This window comes from Spodoptera frugiperda, chromosome 6 (genome assembly GCF_023101765.2).
Source record: "Spodoptera frugiperda isolate SF20-4 chromosome 6, AGI-APGP_CSIRO_Sfru_2.0, whole genome shotgun sequence".
NCBI lineage: Eukaryota > Metazoa > Arthropoda > Insecta > Lepidoptera > Noctuidae > Spodoptera > Spodoptera frugiperda.
In genome coordinates this window covers 2,465,321-2,487,626 of record NC_064217.1, presented here as the reverse complement: position 1 = coordinate 2,487,626, position 22,306 = coordinate 2,465,321, and the positions used below count along the sequence as shown (strand labels likewise).

The window sequence follows — 22,306 nt, the reverse complement described above, 5'->3', positions numbered from 1 at the left end:
CTTAACGGGTTAGAAGTCTCGCCCCTATCACATTGTATAAGTACCGAAAAGAAGTAGGCTATTCGTGAGGCTAATGACTATGTTACCCTAGCTTAGCTCCTAGCGTTCCCATTGAAAGATTTTTCAGATGTGTCTGATAGTTTCAGTCTTTTCAATGCAATCGAATAATTAGAGCTATATTTAGGTGTAATCTTTTTTTCTCTCTAGAATAAAAACCGAGTCTTCAATACAATGTTATCGACAATAATGCCAATGTTGAGTCTGCACTGTTGTCGACTATACTGCCAGTGTAGAGTTTCTTAAATTACTGTCTTTATTAAAAATGTCGTTAGTTGCAAATTATTAGCTTCAAAATATTTTCAATCTGTAATCCTAGCCATTCATCCACACCAGTTACTATTTGTACCTGGTTTACTTTTGTAAATGACAAAATAAAATAAAAGGTGCAAAGAAATTGCTTTTCATTTATTACTGAATAAACTATATTTCTTTTTCCTCTCATCTTGGTTGTTCTGTAATAATACTTTTAGCTGGAAGTAGTTTGTTCCTGTGTTAATGATGCCAAATTGTTGCTCTTCAATAGTTTTGTAAAATGCTCGAGGGCGAGTTTAAAATTCCAATCATTTTTTTCTAAACACCTGAAAATAATAAAATATGAAGTCATTAGTATTATAAAAAATTACAGTCGTTTTCCATAATGATAAATTAGTTAAACTTGGTTACCTTTCACTAATTTTTTTATCCATTGTTGTAAATTTCATAAAGATTTGAAGATATTGATCCCGCAGATCTTCATCAGTTGTTGATTCTATTTTTAGATTTATTTGCCTATTTGGACCCTGTAAAAATTACCACATTAAAATTTATTGCAATTTCCATGAATAGGTATCTTTATGCGTGCAATTTTATTTTTTAACATGGCAAGTTTTCCATCGATTCAACGACGCCGCTGTCAAACATTGCGTTTTACGAGAAGTAGTATCCACTGAATTAAATTTAATAAAATTCTTATTTTCGTACAACATGAAGAAACATCAAACAAGGCAAAAGACTTTAAATGATCCTGTGATTGTGTCACGTGTGAAAAATTACCTCGCCGAGAATGTCGATAAGACTTTCGTTGATGTTAGCCAAATGGCGCGTTCATTGAAAGAGCGCTACCGCGAGTACAACAACAGAAGCGACAGCGCCTTCTGTCAGATGGTTGAAAGTGCTTATAAAGTCGTATTGCAGAGTTACGGTCTTGACGGCGCGTCTACATCGGACGGGTCTGAAGAAGAATCCGATTTAGAGCTCCTAGACGAAAACAACAGTGCGTTGAACGACCGCCTGCTCGCCATGTACAAAATGCAGGATAAAAAACGTCCAACAAACAACAGGCGTAACACAGACAAGTCGGGCGAGCCTATAGATATTTTAAGCAGCGACGAAGATGGCACAACAGCGCCGAAACTACCGAAAATCAATGACCAAATTACCATAACCCCCCACATACCTAACCGGAACGCTAATAGCACAGCGACTGAGAGTGCACATAAAGCTCAACAAAATGACCATGTAAACGATAAAAAGAGGAAAGCAGATTCCAATAAAAGTGGACCACCAAAGAAAAAGCTTGATATTGGAAATGTCAAAACTGTTAAGGTTAGTTTTGAGGACATAGGGGGCATTTCTGAAATTATCACTCAGATCTGCGATTTAATATTACATATGAAGCATCCAGAGGTTTACACACAATTAGGTATAAAAGCTCCGAGAGGTGCATTGTTACATGGGCCTCCGGGGACTGGAAAGACTTTGCTAGCTCATGCTATTGCGGGAAAACTTCAATTGCCCATGGTTGCCATTACTGGCACACAACTAGTGGGTGGAATGTCTGGGGAATCAGAAGAGAGAATTAGAGAGCTATTTGAGAGAGCAGTATCTGTTGCCCCAAGTGTGTTGTTCATTGATGAGATTGATGCAGTTTGTGGTAACAGAATCCATGCACAGAAAGATATGGAAAAGAGAATGGTTGCCCAGTTGTTGGCTTCCTTAGATACATTGACTGATACTAATGCGTCCGTTCTTATACTTGCTGCTACAAACAATCCAGATGCCTTAGATCCTGCCCTTAGAAGGGCTGGTCGCCTTGAACAGGAAATCACTTTAGGTATACCGTCATTACAAGCTAGGAAAGAGATTATTTCTATTCTTTGTAAGAATATTACTCTAGGTGAGGATGTGAATATGCATGTCTTAGCTCAAATAACACCTGGTTTTGTTGGCGCTGATTTACAAGCACTTGTAAATAAGGCCAGCACTTATGCTGTAAAGAGAATATTTAAAGAAATTCAAGAATCTAAAGCTAAAAAGGAGGTAGAACCTACTGTTCAATTGTCTCCTCCTAATGATGATGTAGCTGTAATACCAAATGGGGACAAAGAAAGTGAAGTCATTGCTGAGAGTGCAGGTGATGCACCTGAAAGTGTTCCTGAGCCTTCAACATTACCAATACCGGAAGCACCTGAAGCAATAGTTGAACCAGTTGCTAGCACAGAAGTTGAAAATCATGTCACTGAACCTGTTAAGAAAGTGGACCCTGTTGATGAGGTGTTAAGTCTCCTTGAGGTCATGCCTTACACTCGGGAAGAACTAAGTGGTCTCGCAATTAGACATGAAGACTTTGTTAAAGCTCTGAAGACTACCAAACCATGTGCTGTCAGAGAAGGTATTGTAACTGTACCCGATGTAACATGGGATGATGTTGGATCTTTAAATCAAGTGCGTAAAGAACTACAGTTGGCAGTTCTGGCTCCAGTGAAATATCCTGATCAGTTAGCTAAGCTTGGATTATCAGCCCCCAGTGGTATATTACTCTGTGGACCACCTGGTTGTGGTAAAACGTTACTAGCAAAGGCTGTTGCAAATGAAGCCGGTGTCAACTTTATTTCAGTTAAGGGCCCTGAATTATTGAACATGTATGTTGGTGAGAGTGAAAGAGCTGTTCGTACGTGTTTTAGACGTGCGCGAAATTCAGCACCTTGTGTCATATTTTTCGACGAATTCGACTCACTATGTCCACGTCGTACGTCACAAGATAACAATGGCGCCGCTCGGGTTGTCAACCAGTTGCTAACTGAAATGGACGGTATAGAGAGCCGTGAAGGTGTTTTCGTGCTGGCAGCTTCAAATCGACCGGATATCATTGACCCGGCGGTGCTGAGACCGGGTCGATTGGACCGTGTCATGTACGTTGGAATGCCAGCCAGCGAAGATCGTTTTGATATCTTGCAAAAACTTACTAAAAATGGCACAAAGCCGCAATTGGGACCTGACGTAGATTTAAAAGTTATTGCGAATATAACGGACGGATACACAGGAGCAGATCTGGCGGGGCTGGTGAGAGCTGCTGCTACGAATACATTGACGAATCACATTGCGAGTGGTAGTCTAGAAGGTGACATTTTTGTTACTTTCGAAGACTTTAGAACTGCTCTCGCGAAATGTAAGCCGTCAGTGTCGACGAAAGAACAGCTACATTATGAGAAGCTGAGATTGAAGTATGCGTCGGGAGCTGACGATAGAGATATGGAAATGGAAACAGAACCTCTAAATGAAGAATCTATGGACACCGTATGAGAATCAATCCGATGGGTACAGACTACATGTTATGTCTGAAAATCGCGACCCTTATTATAAGTGTATTTCATACCATATAGTGCCAAGTTGTTCCTTTTAAAGCAAATTTTATTGTTTATTTTTAAGTCCATAACATGCACATGAGAACAATAATTAATGAGTGGACAATTAACAAGATACCAATGTGAGTTGATTTTTTTTGTGAATAAATGATTAGATATAATACAGGTAGATCCATAATACATTTATATGCAGCACATTTTCAAATTTAAGGACATGAATAAAGATAAGTATTTTTACTATGACTGTTTTAATTGCCCTCACACATACACACACATCATACACATATACCTATCCTTTCTTAATTCAATATTCAACACAAAAATAATATGAATATCTTTAACTTCAAATACATACAAAAGACTCAAATAACTTTCTGACTAAAGTTCATACATAACACATGGCATTTGCTTTCATAAACCCCACATGTCAATACTATTATTGGAATACGTAGTATTGAATCGTGTAGAAAAATTCAAAACATGCCTTATGTTTTGGTATGACGCTCACGGCGATGACGTTAAATTCAACGCATGACATGCGCATGCATTTCTTAAACATTTACATGATTTTAATTCTCAGAAGTGGAGATCTAGAAGTGTAAGTTGTTCACATTTCACCTTTAAGATGAGCTATGTTTTCTATTAGAAATTCTACAAAAAATATCCTAAACTGTACGATTTTACTCTTCTGTTATAAATGCTTTGACAAAGACTGTCCCGCCCATCTATTCAAACATGCAATAGGTACCTATTTATTTATCAATTGATAGAAACTAGTACCTAAGTACTTATAGCTCAACAATAATATGACATCACTGCTAGTAGGTACCTACTGAAAAACTACTCAATAGCAATTATTACCTATTTATTTATTATAGAATTCAGTCTAATCAATTAAACTATCGAGAATTTCAGCATTGAAAAACAAAATGAATAAGAATGCCTGTTCACAATAAAAGCGTGATCATTTGAACAACGAGCATTACGCTTCGTACAGAGAGTAAAAAAGGAGCCACAGGCGTTTCTTTTTTAAATTAAAGAACACTCTTTGCCTTTAACAAACTTGTCGTGTAGGTATTACGAGTATTTTGACAGGTAACTGGTCGCAAAAATTAGCAAGGCTTTCTATAATATAATTTTTTAAACTATGTTTTGAACTAGTAAGAGGAACTTACTGGCGAAAACTTTCACATAATATTTACCAACACACACACACACACATAACATCACACCTTTTATTCATCAGACAGGCAGACACTACATAACAATTATGTAAGAAAATAAAATAAATTACTTACATTACTGACTCGGAAAGCGGACCTAGCACTCGCAGCAGTCGGTTCGTCCCAGTAGACCATTTCATTATGTATCTTGTATTCATCCCCGTCTTCACAATTTAGGACTACTGTCCTTGAAAACGCTAGAAGGTGCTCGTCATCAGGTACCGATTCTGCTGACAGTTTCAACATGCCGCTCACTCGGAGTATTGTTGTTGATGGCTGTGTGAACAGAATATGATTGGGTTAATAATGAGATTTGTATTATTATTATTTCAGCGGCAAGGTGTGCTTTTTGGAACGATTCGATTTTTCGTAATAATATTTTATATCGAATCAAGAAAAGTGTAGGAGTGCCATGCTTCGGCATGAATGGGTTGGTTGATACCACGGCTCACAAAAACTGACGTGAAACAACGCTTGCGTTGTGTTTCGTTGTATAAGTAAGGTTACCGGAGGTCCAATTACTCCCCTTCCCAATCTTTTTAATCCCCGATTCCTCAATAACCTTTAAATTCCTAACCTAAGGTCCTACGAGTGTCCACGCGCGGCGTCGATTGCTTTCTATCAGGTGATCCGTCTGCTCATTTACAGCTTATAACATAAATAATAGTCTATTTTATTTCCACTCACCGTATGAGACATAACATCGACACAAAAGGAGTAGGGATCGTGTTCAGTCTGTGGCCATCTGTTCACCAGCTTGGTGATAGCCATAGCGCCAGTCACCGAGTCAACCTCGCCCTCATCGAGGAACCGAGCGTAGAGGAACAGGTTCCTAAATAGCCTGTATGTTGGGCTGTAGCCTGTAACAAAATAAAATCATAATTTTAGTATACTACCTTTGTTTATCAAAAATAACCTCCTATATAAAGTCAACATTTTTGGTGGACGAATTTTCCTAAAATTATAACCCGATTTTAACGATTGTTTTATACAGATATTAATTAAACAATTAGAAAAAACTAGATGCATATATAAACCACCCATGTGTATAATCTTTATTCGTTTAAGTAGCTAGAAATCGTTCTAAGAATAAATTCCATACCATTGACTTTACTCGACAATCCAACTTGGCAATGATGTCTTTTTTAATGACGTCGCTAAACTAACTAACTAAAAATAAACCTTCAAAAGTCGCCTAGCTTTTTGGGGATAAAAGACTAGGGAGTGTGGGATATTTTTTATATCACTAAAACCACCCCGGTATCCACCTGTATGAGCACCGAGTCCTCTAAATAGACCTGCTCCGGAGCCCCTACGGTGCAACGTCTGTTACGGCACGTCTATAGGAATCCAGTTAAAAATAAGATTACAATGTGCTCAAAAAACACTCACGCAACTTATAACAGTAGGTAATAGTCAGCGTAGCATCATCTTCGTACATGCCCTGCATCAAGGACCTTTGTTCCGGGCCCGCGTCTAACAAAGGGAAGTATATTTCTAGAAACTTCTCCACAACCGGCTTGGCTTCGTCTGGACAGTAGTTCCTTTTGAATTCTGGCATATCGCCGCTACGGTGTATTGGTACGCCGTCCTGGAAGATGTACAGAATATTATAATAATTATGATTTTGACTGAATATTTTATGAAATTGAAATAGGAGTTGGAATTCTGGGTATAGAAAATTAATTCTTAATAAGTTTCTTGTCGTTCTTCGCGGAGGATTAAGGGGGAGGCCTTTGTTCAGCAGTGGACGTCTCTCGGCTGATGAAAATGATGATGATGAAGTTTCTTTTAAGCACCCTGTTGATCGAAGCCGAGTTGACAAGCACAACTTCCGAGTAAGGGGCCTCAGATTTAACTACCCGGTCAAGCAGTGATACTGTTTTTTTTTTAATAAGGAATAGGGCGATCAGTAACCTCACTCAAGCTTTATTTCATTAATGTCATATGCATAGATAAATGATATTATTTTAACTTACAATTTCAGCAATAGCTGGGAATATCATACGTAGTACTTTGATGTAGTGTTGCGGATCGATATAGTCCAAACATAGGGGGTTTCCTTCCAAATGTATAGACTTTAGAGGTAAAGACCTGTAGTTTATTAGCACCGTGATCTTGTCTAGATAATTGTGTGATAGATTCAGATGTTTTAACTTTGGTGTCACGTTGTGTAGATCGAAGCCTGATATGTCCCTGAAAGAGAATTATTATTATTTAGTTGGTAAATATAAACTGTGTGTGTTTTTTGTGAGAGTGATTGTTTGGTTGGATAAAATATTATTGGCGTTCTATAGTCTCTGCCTACTGTATATTTTCGCCTGTATTTTTGCTTACATTATCCTGAATAGTGTTTCAGCAATATGGAGTAATAAATTCTGAGACAACTAAAAATTTAAAAATTAAGATTTGCAACAAGAGTCAAAAGACTGGCACAGGGTGTACTTTTTCGTGGGGAACACATAAGTCACTGTAATTTAAAAACTTTAGAACTTAATTTTTTTATATTTTTCTGATAACAGTTGGAACCTTGCACCTGGTGCTACTTGAACGTCGAATTCAGGAACCCTGTATATGTTAAACTAGCTACTTCCGCGCGGTTTCACCCGCTCTGCTTGACTGCTATAGGTCATAGCGTGATGTTTTATAGCCTATAGCCTTCCTCGATAAATGCACTATTCAACACAAAAAGAATTATTCAAATCGGACCAGTAGTTCCGGAGATTAGCGCGTTCAAACAAACAAACAATCAAACAAACAAACTCTTCAGCTTTATAATATTAGTATAGATGTATATAAAATGATAATGATAATGTACTTACGTTAATCTATTATGTGAGATATCTAACGCAGTCAGATGTTCCCATTCGATGACGCTCTGCAGTTGCACGAACTCTCTCTGGTTACACAGCCGGTTCAGCGGGAAGTATAAGAAGTGGCTTATATCTAGAACAAAACTTTAAATATTGAATTATTTGTCCTTGTAACAAAGAACATAGGCAAAATTAATTTTCAATGAAAATAATTACACTGTCAGTTCACGGAGATTTCAAATAAGGACTTAAACGATAACATAAATTGTTGTGTTAATATAAAATTAATGTTTTTTTTAAAGAGGTAATATCATCACATATCTACCTTCTCCCGCCTAGGGTGAAGCGAGACGGGAGGGTCAAACTCTTATTGACCAAAAACCACCCTGTTACTATCCTTGCTTTTCGAGGCGGAGTATATTAATACTACGGAGTATATTAATACTCCGCCTCGATTAAATAAGTTATATTAATTCGCATAAATTAAATAAGTTAAAATAAGTGTAGGTAATATTATTCAACTCACCATCTTGCAAAGTAAACGCGCTAACATTAAGTTTTTTCTCCAAGTAGCCCATAGCCATTCGTTTCCTCAAAATGATCCTCGGAATGAAATCGATCTGATTAAGGGTTAGATCAGTTAGAGATATGGTGACGGTCAATTCGACCCCGTCCTTGTGTAGGTAGAAACCGGTCTTATGTAGGACTACGAGAGCCGAACGCGTGCGCAGGGTTAAGAACTTGCATTCGTGTTGATAGAACTGAAATTGGAGAATATTAAAACGGTATTAATAACTATGTAATGAATATAATGAATCAGTCGATGAGAGATATCAAAAAGTTACATGTAGTTATTTATTTAGAAAAATCAATATCGAATCGGGAACAAGGTTTGCAGAACATACAAATAAATATTGTTCCGTGCGTGCATCGAAGCCAAAATATACTGCGCGGTGGCCGACAGCTATATGCATTATGCAGGCAAGACGTACGATGTATGATAACTATCGATAACGATCGAGTAGAACAAAAATAGTCAAGTATTTTATTTCATTCATTACTTACCCCTCTTTAAACCTTATAACTAGAAGTTCGCCTTTTGCAAAACAAGATTGTAATACTGAGCTAGTATCATAATATAATTATGTATTTGAAAAAAAAGCGTTACCTCAACAAAGCAGGGTATAAGGCTGTATTCCTTCACACTGTCCAGTACAGTATCTAGTACTTGTTCCTTTGTCCATGATGACGGATAGCCTTTGACCTGCAAAATCATACACATTTTTATGATGAAATGCCACTGACGACAGCTCATTCCACAGTTTTGCTGTGCGAGGCAGAAAGTTTCGAGAGAAGTGCACGGTTGTGGCCTGCCAACCTGTATATGATAGGGATGGAACTACTGTCGTGTAGGTCGATGGCGAAAAGAGAATAGGTACAATATCAGATAATCAAATCGATTTTGATTTTGTTTTTCCAACGGCAGATAATTTTACCGAAGGAATCATTTAGATTTATGAACTATTATTCTACACAATTGTAGGGAAATCAAGCATCCATTATGAATATAATAATGAAAACAATGTATAAAAAGATTTTACCGCAATTTGAATGAATGTGTTATCTTTTTCATACGCCTCTTCCATCTGCTCTTGTTCTATCAACATGGCGGTCTGTAACAAGTAATTCAATAAGTTAAAAATAACATCAATTAATTTTATTATAACTTTCATGAGACACACTTATAATTATTTATTATGTTATCGGAAACTGTGTGACAAAGAATTAGCGGCTACTGCAACAGCTACAGCTACAGTAACAGCTACAGCAACAGCTACAGTAACGGCTACAGTAACAGCTACAGTAACAGCTACAGTAACGGCTACTGCAACAGCTACAGTAACGGCTACTGCAACAGCTACAGTAACGGCTACTGCAGCAGCTACAGTAACGGCTACTGCAACAGCTACAGTAACAGCTACTGCAACAGCTACAGTAACGGCTAGTGCAACAGCTACTGCAACAGCTACAGTAACGGCTACTGCAACAGCTACAGTAACAGCTACTGCAGCAGCTATTGCAACAGCTACAGTAACGGCTACTGCAACAGCTACAGTAACAGCTACAGTAACGGCTACTGCAACAGCTACAGTAACGGCTACTGCAACAGCTACAGTAACAGCTACTGCAACGGCTACAGCAACAGCTACAGTAACGGCTACTGCAACAGCTACAGTAACGGCTACAGCAGCAGCTACAGTAACGGCTACTGCAACAGCTACAGTAACGGCTACAGTAACGGCTACTGCAACAGCTACAGTAACAGCTACAGTAACGGCTACTGCAACAGCTACAGTAACGGCTACTGCAACAGCTACAGTAACGGCTACTGCAACAGCTACTGCAACAGCTACAGTAACGGCTACTGCAACAGCTACAGCAGCAGCTACAGCAACAGCTACAGTAACGGCTACAGCAACAGCTACTGCAACGGCTACAGCAACATCTACAGCAGCAGCTACAGTAACGGCTACTGCAACAGCTACTGCAACTGTTACTGCAACAGTTACAGCAAGAGTTACAGCAACAGCTACAGTGACAGCTACAGTAACGGCTACTGTAACAGCTACTGCAACGGCTACTGCAACGGCTACAGCAGCGGCTATAGTAACGGCTACTGCAACGGCTACAGCAGCGGCTATAGTAACGGCTACAGTAACGGCTACTGCAGCAGCTACAGTAACGGCTACTGCAACAGCTACAGCAGCAGCTACAGTAACGGCTACTGCAACAGCTACAGCAGCAGCTACAGCAACAGCTACTGCAGCAGCTACAGACACAGTTGCAGCAACAGCGATATAATAAATATGAGACTCTCTAGCATGGCTTGAAACTAGTCGAGTTTCATCATTTTCGTATTGGATAGTCCATTTATCGAGGAAAGCTGTAAAATATCGGCTATAATCAATAGGAGCCGAGCAGCAGGTGAAACCGGGCGAATATATAATTATGTAGCTAGTTAATAAAAAAAAAGAATAATACTTTACCCTAGACTTCCTAGCGGTAACACTCTTCCTGATGCCAACATTCTTCCTCCAAGGCCAGAAAGTGAGGAACTTCATGACCGTGTCGTCGGTGCTCGCTATAATGTTCTTACGAAGGTGCGTGGGAGTGTACTTGTCGGGGTCATCGTTCGTGTCGTCTACTACTTCCCTGTAAATGTGGAGAGAGATTAGATTATTGGGTTACTGCAAATAATCAAAACTGCAAATCAAACTAACGGTAAAACGGGGTGAATAGAATTCGAGGGGTGAATAAATGTTGGGAAAATATTCTAACATCTATTCACCTCATTCTTGTGTCCTCCTCTCACCCTTTGAATTCTATTCACCTTGTTTTACCGTTAGTTTGATTTACACTTTGGATTACTTCAAGAGTAGGAGTCATGTTTCGGCGCGAATGGGCCAGCTTGACTGAAATAATACAGCATCCTCACAGAAAACTGGTGTGAAAACAAACCCGTGGAGGTCGATTTCACTCCACCAAAAGGCAGGTAACGTACTTTTATTAGAACTTATAACGGGATATTTACCATGTTTATTCATTTTAGCGAGTTTCCGATATTTCGTAGTCACCTTCTGTAGTCACCTCACTCACCAACCGCGCATATGATTTATGCGATGTGTCGAGAATTAAGCCGAGTTACAAGTGACAATGGTAGAGGTATTACCGGTGTCAGCAAAAAACGAACGAGAAAGCGGGCAGGCCTATTTGTCTGCTCTTAAACATCCACCAGCATTCACTCCAGTTAATCCGTGATCATGGCGCTTGCAACAGTGCCGAAATATCGGAAACTCGCTAAAATGAATAAACATGGTAAATATCCCGTTATAAGTTCTAATAATAGTGTTAGTGACCATGTCAGTTTAAAAACTTATAGATAACGTACTTGTCACGTCTCTGGTGATGCGATTATGAGCGTCACCAATTGCTAACCATCAGGTGACCCACTGGACAAAGGAGAGTCAATTACGATGCTTTTAAAAAAAATACATTGTTACTTAACATCTTTCTTCCATACCTTACAGGCTGATCTTTATTCAGGTTCAAATTGATGGTAAGCTTAGGTTTCTTCGGTTGGGAGACTGGTCCCAATCTGTGGAAGGCACTCAAACGTTTCTGATTGGTCTGGTTACCTTCTGACGGTTCTGTCTCTTCAACTGGCTCTGGAAATTGGACGATGATATATTTATTATGAACCCTTCTTTATATTATGGCCAAAATCAAATCTGATCTTAATCTGTATCGACCTTAATATTTGACCGAAACTCTAAAATCGATCTTTATACACAGACTAGCAAACCCGGCGAACTCCGTTTCGCCACCAATGATTTTCCCTGTTTTCCTGCTTGTCTCTTGAATTTTCTTTGCTATAAACCTCACGGAGCCCGAGACCTTTCCAACGAATACAAAACCGTATTTTTTATATAATAGAAGATTTCGGATTCATATTGTTCTTTAAATTAGAATATACATTAAGTCTAATTTCTGTTTCCGTACGTGGTTTAGGTGGTCGTGTAAACGGCCATACATGAAAAAAAAATTAACTCACCAGAATTAGCATTATCCGCATAAATATCAGAAGGTGAATACGGTTGTTGTATCGAATCAGCGTCAGTTTCATCAAATATTGGTGATGTGACAGGATTCGTCTCGTCGGGCATGTCGGCCATGGAAGGTTGGGCCAATGTTGGTGATGTTTGGTTGGGCGCTGTTACTGGTGACGATGTTGGCCATATTGGCATGTCGGCGGTAGCTGGAATTTAATAATAATTATGTGTTAGTTTTGTGATAAAAATAAAACTAATGAGTATACAAAAAAGTTTCTTTGTGAAAGTTGATTGTAATCGTAAGTACAATCACGTGTTTAAATATCATTCACTAATTTCCAATCACCCAAAATAACATATTTTGTCTGTCCATCTGTTTGTTTGTTCTGGCTAATCTCTGAAATGGCTTGACCGATTTCAACGGGACTTTACTACGGTACTAAGGAGTAACTTAGACTACTTTTATTAGTCACAAACTTTGAGCTGACTTTGAGCTGCGGACATGAGCTAGTTCAAAACATGTAAAAAAAACTTACTTGACTGTCCACCCGTTTCCTGTGTGTTCATTTGTGCTTGTATTTGATTCACGAGAAAACTTCTCGGGATTCCTGCGAAAATGTATTTCAAGTTATCATGCAAATACTAAATACAAAAATATACCTTGCCATTCCCATTAAGGTGAATTTGCCACCTTTAGCTAGTGCTACCAGAGACATGCTATGTAGCTTAGCTATGAAACTGTGTGACCGTTTCCACTGATACTAAGCTATGTAGCTGTGCGAGTAAGATGCAAATATGAATATGAAAACCGATGAAACCTAGGTATCACCAATATTTGAAACATAAAAATGTGTTAAAACTTATTGGACAACAGAGACATCACAATATGACGGAACCTTCGTTCAATTCTAAGCTGAACTGCATGAATTTGAATTAATACTTTTTAAACCCAGTTTTTACAGGGCGCAATTTCAGACTCCGTTCTACTACTGAGAAATTTTATAAAAGCCGAAAAAGGCCAGCAATGCGTTGACCAACCCAGGAATCGAACCTGAGAGTTCTTGCTCAGCAGTCGTACTTGTACTCACTCGACTAACGAGGCAGTCAGATAGATTATAGTCTGGAATATGTTAGGTCACTCATCCCAAAACCAAAATGTGGGTGAATCCGCTGGTAGAATATAGTATATACTAAATTCCTGAGTAATCTAGATTTTTAAAGGCCTGGTAGATATGAGGACTACAGTATCCTTAGTAGAAGTTTGGATTACGTTGAACGAAAACGAAACGCGCGTTCGCCGCTCTGATTGGCCGGCTCGAATGAACCAACCTTTCGTTCAACGTAATACAAACACGTACTAAACTGTGTGTAAATGATTATAATATCTTGATGATAAAATAAATACAAATATTATACATTGCATATAATAAGAACATATTTGATGTTATAAGTACATGTGCATAATGTGCTATCTAAAGTGCAATTGGATATATATGTGCATATAAGCTGTACGTGTACTTGCATATAGTAATGTTTTGTATAATCTAATAGTTTAAATGTGAAACATACCTTTTGGAGTTTTATAACCTAAAACAAAAAATGTATAATTATAATAATTAAATTATATTCAACGGCTTTGAATGACTGTTTAGCAAGATGACTCGACTAGTTTCAAGGCACAATAGGGGCTCATATTTATGAGCAGCAATGTGCATACACGACGCGTCGTGTCTCAAACTAGACGAGTTTCTCATTCGGCTTTCTTATGTTTAGTACATACATGTATTGTGATGCTTCATAGCAAGCCACTTTGAATTTTTTTCTTCTCAAGTAGAATTTCTTCAATAGATTTTCGACTCAATTACAGAAAGTGGTAAAGTAGAAAGTGCTGGTAGGTATCTGTTAAATCTGGTTGTGGAATGAGCTACCTACGGAACCAAGTCGGAGAGCCTTAAACAACAGTCTTTAAACTCAGACTATAGTACCCTTAGTATGAATTTGCTTTACGTTTAAAGTGTTCGGCGCTCTGATTAGCGTGTTCCAATGAACCAACAAACTTGTACCAGGCCCTCTGAACAGAGTTTAGATGTACAATGGTGGTCACATGCGCCTGACCACCACTAACTTAATGTTTGCTTGCACCTGATGAGATGCCCTATCTAGCCCCGCCCCATGACCTTGAATTGACGAATGAAGCGGATCATATAAACCAATTTATTCGAGCCAGCCAATTGGAGCGTCGAACGCGCTCTCGTTTCGATTACTTTAAACATAAAGCAAGCTCGTACTAAGGGTATAAATTATAAGTTACTTAACGGAAAAAATATCGTTTTTACTAACGCCGTATTAAAGAAAATACCTTAGTTAACCAGTAGCATAAATAAAGAAAATAATTATATTACCAAGATTGTCCAACATTCTACGTTGTTGTTGAAACTGTGATTGCACTGACGTCTTGAAGAAACTACCGGCTGTACTCCTCGCGCTGGTTTGAAGTACTACTGGAGCTGGAGATCAATAAGAAATAAACAAATAAAATATTGATTAATAATAATAATAAGGCTTATTTTTGCTAGTTTTGAGCCACACCGGACCTCACGGTCAGTACAGCTTCATTGGTTTACATACGAGTATTATTTATTTATTTATTTATTTTCAGCCATGGTCGTCCCACTGCAGGGCAAAGGCCTCCCTACCCTTCTTTCACTTGTTTCTTTGTAGAGCTTTCTGTAGCCAATATTTTCATAGACATCGAGTTCATTAGTTTACATAAAAAAGCCACATTTATATTTCAATTTATGTGATTTTTTTGTTGAACAGTGTACGAGTCATGTATCGTACAGGGCACGTGCGCATTCACATCAGTACTTTTACATCGCTTTACTCAAATCACTGTATAAAGCGCCAGTACACGTTGAGCACTTATATACATCAGTACTCACTACATCAACATAGATAGAATTAGTTATTTAGTAGCGAAGTATGTATATAATAGACGGATATTCTTTGATAACAGTGATTTCTTCCTATCTAAAAGTTATGTGCGCCACACTCAGCAGCGCATACAAACAGTGACCAGTAGAAGACAATGTTTTAAATTCCTGTGAATAACAATTTAATTTACCTAGATTAGACGGGGGTCCAGGAGCAGCGACCATATTGGGTGGCATTCCCGGATTTCCAGCTTTAATAGAATATGAAAATTTTATTAATATCTACTCATACTACTACATATCCATTTTAGGGATAACTACAAATATTATAAATTAAACAAAAAAAATCTACACTTATTCGTGCATTATTAACGATGATCAATGCTCTCTTGACGTCCGCACCCGAGTGTGATTTGTTCGCAGCGAGATGGAAGGATGTATGTCGTGAATTTTTAAGATTTTGTGAGAAGATGAATGGCCGACGAATTAGTTTAAAGTACATATTTAAAATTATTGTCTTTTAAATAGGTAATTACAAAATATGACGTTGTTTAATATCACGTTAATTGGATAATGTAATATCTTAATCTGTAAAACTATGCATGTTTTTTAAATGAATATATGAACCTTAAAGCCAATATACTTTCCCTATATCTACAAAATTCTCGTTTACCGTCCTATCCCATAAAAATATTACAAATTATATTCCAAGTATAAGTAAATAATAGTTACTACTACAAACTATAGGCAGAGATGCGAATATTCCCAACTCTATAGGGCCCAGTGCGAGTTTATTTTCACATTAACGCAATGGAAACGTTACTGCGTTTGTTCTGATTGGTTGGTTTTACTTGGAGCAGCCAATCAAAACTCGCCTTAGGCCCGCAATTAAATTATGAGCTACATAATACGAGGCGAGTCTACTGTCATGCAGTATAGAGAAACCTCTTATGACTTAATTTAAACCACATATTTGTTGTCATAGGCGTAGCCAGGTTTTACTTTCGGGAGGGGTTCAAGAAAGTCGAGCCATGAAATGTGTGACCAAAAAAATAAAAAAATAAACAGATTCATAGGTAGTCATATATAGAGACCTTTGCCAAACAGGGGATGTACTATGCTAACTACAAAAATTACGCTCTGTAATGTCTAGGTACGCATTTCATTTCGGGGGGGGTTTGAACCCCCAAACCCCCCTGGCTACGCCTATGTTTGTTATCATCTTGGCTGACAATATACGAAAAAAGGGTGAAATAGACCCAGTAGTTAAGCCAAAAAATTGCATTATTATATTTGAGGTAATTTGAACACTCTTCACAAATACGCCATTATAACTCTTATGTGGTCAAGGAAGCTGATCCCACTGAATTTAATACTTGATTTATTTCACTATTTATTTTGTTTGAAAATTTCAATTTTTAAATCTTCGGTTATCGTTGAAATATTTAGTTTTATTATGCTTCTGTGGACGAGTGCTACTTTTAGTTTCATTTAAATCATATGAGTGATCTCCATACTGTATTTGGGGTACTATGGCAAAACATAACATGTCTCACCAGGTTGATCCGGTTTTATCCAGTTGAGTCTTTGTTTCATCATCTCTTGTTTAAGACTGATCTTTGTTTTAACGTTAACATGGCTACTGTTCTCCAATGTCGGTATTGCTGGAAATAACAGATACTAAATAAGTACCTATTGATTTTCCAAGAAACGAGGGTATCAAAGCGCTCCCGCTTTCCATTATAGTAACTTAGTCTAAGACCGATGTGAAATTATTGTGACTAACCCATAAGAACTATTCCTTCGCGAACGTAGCCGAACAACATCAAACGCATTACCAACTAAGGGATCATACGTGTTGCATCACTAAGCTGCGACGTTATCGCTTTTTATTAGATGAGACATTTATGGGGTATGGCTTAATGTTTTTGCTAGGTTCAAGCAATAAAATTTTAAAGTGATCAAGCGGATCTGTCCTCTACAGTACAATCTACAACCTAATTTATACGCCAAGATAGACAAACTGGAAAGGTAAAATAAGATTTGGCCGCACCAAATAATACTACCTAGTCTGCGCTAATATTATATCTGAATTTAATTACTGTTAGAGAAAGTCTGAGGCATTGACTCCGCCTGTATGTATTTCTGTATTTTAAGTCTTAATAAATAATGCTCCAAATAAAAAAATCAAGGACCAATGCCGAAGGATGCTTTGGAATCAATCGTCTCATTGGTACCAATTGACCAATGAGGTAAAACTATTTATATCTAGTTACAATAATTTAAATAATTATAACAAGCATAATATTCATATCACCTGATCCAGTAATTTGAGCTTGACCTTCCCTTTGTTCCTGTGTGCCTGCAAATGTATTTGATATAGCAAAAAGAAATATTTAAACATATAATTAGAACCTATAGTATAATAAAATAATATTTTACCTGAAGCATTGCTAGTGCCCGCACCAGGCTGACCGGCACTCATTTTGTTCACTTTTTTATATTTTTTCTTGTCAAATTTAAAGAATTTATTCTTCTTATTTTTTGGGTTATTTCTGAAAAATAAAACATTACATTGATAAGTAAACGATTTACTTCACTCCTAAAAGCGATATACTACTACTACTACTTTATTTAGTATAACTCACCCTCTAGTACATTGGAGTCATACTATAAAATGGTGAAATGTGGATGTTAGGTTAATGTATATGCAGGTCAGAATACCCCTTTACTGATTAATAAGCGGATGAAGTGAGACATGTCTGCATATGAATGTATGCATTAGAGTTTAAAAGTAACTTACGGTAAACTATTTACTGTATTCTTGGGCTTACGGGTTTTCGGGTTACCACCTGGTTTATGTTCAACTACGTCCTCTTGACTAAAATGTGTAACACCTACACTAAAGTCGTCTTGGCTAAAATCCATATCGTCTTCTTGATAATTTTGTTGAATTTGTTCATAATTATCAGCCATGCTTGCTGTTCTCCTTACAATTGTTTTTTTTTTGTTTATTTTAATGCTATTAATTTTATTCCGACATTTATGGAAATGATCCAGTAATTGTTTAAGTGTAAATATTTTGTGTGTTTTTGTTGGTCAGGTACCATAAAACCGAGGGAGGCTTTAAAGATTATCTTTGATATCCCCACTTTTCTCTTTTTGTGTGAATTTCTTTACTTCTGCTTATGAGTTATGATTTTCAATCTACTGTAACACCTGCTTTCTTTACTGTAACACATAAAGATTGGTTTTACTTTAATATAATCTTGTAGGACAAAATATAATTAGGAATTTTGATTTGTAAATTGACAAAAGTAGGATTAATTAAACAAACCAAAGAAAATAATTATTATGTTTTTCGGCTTACTCACATAACTATTTGATAAGGAACTCTACAAGTTTCAAGTCAAACTAGAGGCTCATATTCATGACTAGCAACATTAGCAGCGCAACAGCTGCTGCGTCATGGTGTATAGAAAGCTTCTCGTCAAATAGTTATGTAAGCCGAAAAACAGAATAATCAATTAGTATGTCTTACAAAAGTTATAATATAAACAGACTATAATATGAGCAGCAGTGCACTGGTAAAATGCATGAGAGTGATGTCTGTTGATGAAGCAAAAGGTATGTAAGATTTGTATCAATTGGTGTTCCAGTCTCTGCCTACCCAAAGGGAAACAGGCATAGGGTTATTTATGTATGGCTGTGTGTATGCTAATTGTATTTAATTTAAAGTTGGAATTAATAGTGTGGCGACACATTAACAAGTGACAATTGACAGATGACAGAAGTCGCACATAGACTATCGACGAGCAAATCAATGGATGACGTCACAAATATCCTGCATCGCACATATGAAGTTTACATGCGAATTAACACGGATAGAAAATCCCAACGAACAATAGTTGGGCAGAAAGCCCGCCAGGCTGATCACCTCGCCTGGTCGGAGGATCCTCCTTTTCTTAGGGAACTTTACTCTCTGTTCCCTAAAGTGGTGACCCCCGACGTGATTGAAACCAACCTTCACGGAGCAGATCAGCAACGTCATCCTCATCGCCATCTCCCTCACCCATCACTTCTCCGCTGAGCGGTAATCAAGTCGCAGCCAACCAGCATCCTCGGCCTCATCAGGGACCACCACACGCTACATCGAAGATATGCAGCCTGGTTCTTCCCTACGGCCTCATCAGCGTCTAGGCACAGCACTCTGCACACGGTCTGAGGACGCCTTCCTGCCGTCAACGCAGACGCCAGCCACTACGCACCTACCCTCGCAGCATCTATTCCCCGACTCACCGTGGGACACTGCGATCTTCACTACTCCGACTCACTGGAGTATCACCCTGCACCGCTCACCCGACTCACTGGGCATTCAGCGGCACAGTTCCGACTCACTGGAACTAGGGAATTTCTACACTGGCTCTGGCACCGCTCATCTCAAGCATCGACAGCCGTCTCAACAGGATCGACCTCCGGTCTTGGGGGGGAGTGATGTGGCGACACATTGACAAGTGACAAGTGACAGATGACAGAAGTCGCACATAGACTATCGACGAGCAAATCAATGGATGACGTCACAAATATCCTGCATCGCACATATGAAGTTAACATGTGAATCAACATGGATAGAAAATCCGAACAAACAAAAGTTGGGCAGACAGCCCGCCAGGCTGATCACCTCGCCTGGTCGGAGGATCCTCCTTTTCTTAGGGAACTTTACTCGCTGTTCCCTAAAATAGTATTCTGGCATTACCTATAATAATTCACATGAAGAAACTCTTTCTTTCTAAATGTCAATAATGGTATCACTACATAATCTGCATAATAGAGTTAAAAAATATGTACGGAATGTTCAAGATGGTACATATATTTTCTTTTAAAGAAATATTATGGAGAATAATGATGAAAACTACTTACATTAGTACATAAATCCTCATGAAAGCATGAAACCAATATGGTTACGTTATTAAACAGATTATTTTGTATCGGAAACGACGCAAATATAATTTAACTTAATCTCTACTGAAACTAAGTTAGATATGTTTATAGAACATCATTTTATTGTAATATTTTATAGTTCTTTAGACAAAATACCGCTACAACATACCATTGTTTATGTTTTGATGTTATGAAGTTGTTTACAAACTACTTTTGCATTGAATACATCTAGATAGCATTAAACTTATATTGACTTACCTTGACACACAAATTAAATAATATTCGCCTTGTTTTTGGCGTTCTTTTATCACCAAAACACTCGACTCGAAATATTGTTTCACAGAGAAAACGTTTCAGTTCTTTGTTGAGGTTGAATTTCAAACTGCGATTAACCAACCCACAGAAAGAGATAGTACTATACTCTCTATAATAAGAGGAAAAGAGACAAAGGAAACGTGGAATGCTTTAAATTCCATATTCACAATTAGTGTCTCATATGACAGTGACATCTAAGACGCCATAAGTGACAATCTGTCAATCTGTCTGACTTTGATTTTTTTTGATTTTTTTTTGTAAATGGACCAAGGTTAGTATTGTAAAGCCTTGTTTTAAAAACTTGTATTAAAAGTTAATGCCACTTTAAAAACATCTACTTATTATTATTCGGTATGATTTCACAAGTGATTTAATCTAACATTAGACTTTTAAATATTTCACAACAACTGGCAGATCTGAAAACCATTGGCCTGGCTATAATGTAAATAATACAAATAATAAAGAATTAAATAATCCATTGGCGGTTAGGGATATACTTTGTTCTGCATTTTGGCTGATAGGATTATGAATGATAAAGTCAAAAAAAAATACTACGTTTAAATACTAAAAGATGTTGTGTGTACCTGAACTGTACTACTTACATCTTACATATAGGTATACTGGTAATACCCGGGCCAATAAAAACACAGCAGTTTACAATAGGTACCTGATCTGTCCAACCTGCGACCCTTTGCGCAGGAGACGGTCGCGTACCGCACTAACAATGAAGCCTTAGGTACCTAGGTAAGTTACGTTTTCATTAGATAGGTAAGTACCTAGGTACCTACACCATAAATCCAGACACAAAACCTTCAAAATTCCCCAATATTTTTTATGTCATACCGTGAGTGAATCAAAGGACACGATCGCCCATCCATTGATTGCGCCAACTATACCATACCATGACTCTTAGTTAAAGTCAAAGCAGTAAGCAGTTAGATCTACAACAATTTCGTTGTAAAATACACAATACACGTATTTATTCCTCCGTTGCAAATTGAACCTACGTAATACAACCCAGAAGTGCCAAATTCAGTAAAGCGATACGCGACTGAAGTTACGAAGTAGCAAGTGTAGGCACAGTGTACATGACTCCACAGACACGCCGCAGTTCGCTACAACAAATTGTCTCCTACAGGAGTGGCAACTTGTTGAATCAGTGTATAATAATATCTGCATCATAAGCACAGAACGGCAACGGAGTAAACGGAAGCCAAGCGCCGTCCATTGCAGTAGAACAGCCTTATTTTTTCCATATTTACAAATAAATCTAGGTTTTCTCCTGTGTTGTCGGGTGTGTATGTGTGTACCTACGTGTGTGCATACAATAGGGATGATGATGGGGTATTAAAATAAAAAAAAAAAACTATTTAGTCCGTCAGATAGGTAATGAAAACAATTATATACAATTATTTTTTTTTGTCATATAAGATAACAATACTTAGATAAAACGAATCAAAGTTAGGGATGGTAGTGGGAGCCAGTACGTAATTTCTACGTATAAAACGTACCTATGTAGAAGTGACGTCACGCGACATTGCAAATCAGTACTGTATAGAAAGTTTTGTTTCGAAAGAAAGAAAATAAAAAATACGTATCTAATGTTTTAAAATAATCTACATGACGGAAAAATAAAATATAAATTAGTCATCTACCCTATTTCCTACTTAAACGTGTCACTCTGACCTGGAACATCAATTTGTGGATCACACAAAGAGGTGTTCTGTGCGGAATCAGAACTCGCAATACGTTGCGCAGCAGCCAGTTGCCGAGCCATCGCACCAACCT

The 22,306-nt window shown here is 37.8% G+C and overlaps 2 protein-coding genes across 17 annotated transcripts; one reads left to right on the top strand and one right to left on the bottom strand.

Annotated features, from left to right (window-relative positions):
• Positions 1-450: 450 nt before the first annotated feature.
• LOC118267429 (uncharacterized) lies at positions 451-20,619 on the bottom strand. 16 transcript variants are annotated; one of them, XM_035581412.2, is made up of 22 exons: positions 20,462-20,619; positions 18,066-18,493; positions 17,705-17,817; positions 17,580-17,624; positions 16,819-16,926; positions 15,454-15,513; positions 14,732-14,836; positions 13,899-13,916; positions 12,866-12,937; positions 12,332-12,535; positions 11,801-11,945; positions 10,767-10,932; positions 9,321-9,392; positions 8,888-8,983; positions 8,246-8,480; positions 7,729-7,852; positions 6,886-7,102; positions 6,299-6,497; positions 5,594-5,766; positions 4,982-5,182; positions 724-839; positions 451-638 (listed from the first exon to the last, which is right to left on the bottom strand). In XM_035581412.2, the coding sequence occupies exons 2-22, from the start codon at positions 18,236-18,238 to the stop codon at positions 527-529; spliced, it is 2,754 nt and encodes a 917-aa protein (XP_035437305.2). In that variant the 5' UTR covers positions 18,239-18,493; positions 20,462-20,619; the 3' UTR covers positions 451-526. The 16 variants fall into 16 exon arrangements, with proteins under 16 accessions (XP_035437305.2, XP_050550012.1, XP_050550011.1 ...); XM_050694055.1 differs by lacking the exon at positions 20,462-20,619 and adding an exon at positions 20,183-20,198; XM_050694054.1 differs by lacking the exon at positions 20,462-20,619 and adding an exon at positions 19,562-19,886.
• On the top strand, positions 915-3,921 carry LOC118267430 (nuclear valosin-containing protein-like). The gene has a single exon (XM_035581424.2). The coding sequence runs from the start codon at positions 1,024-1,026 to the stop codon at positions 3,619-3,621; it is 2,598 nt and encodes an 865-aa protein (XP_035437317.1). The 5' UTR covers positions 915-1,023; the 3' UTR covers positions 3,622-3,921.
• Positions 20,620-22,306: the final 1,687 nt, after the last annotated feature.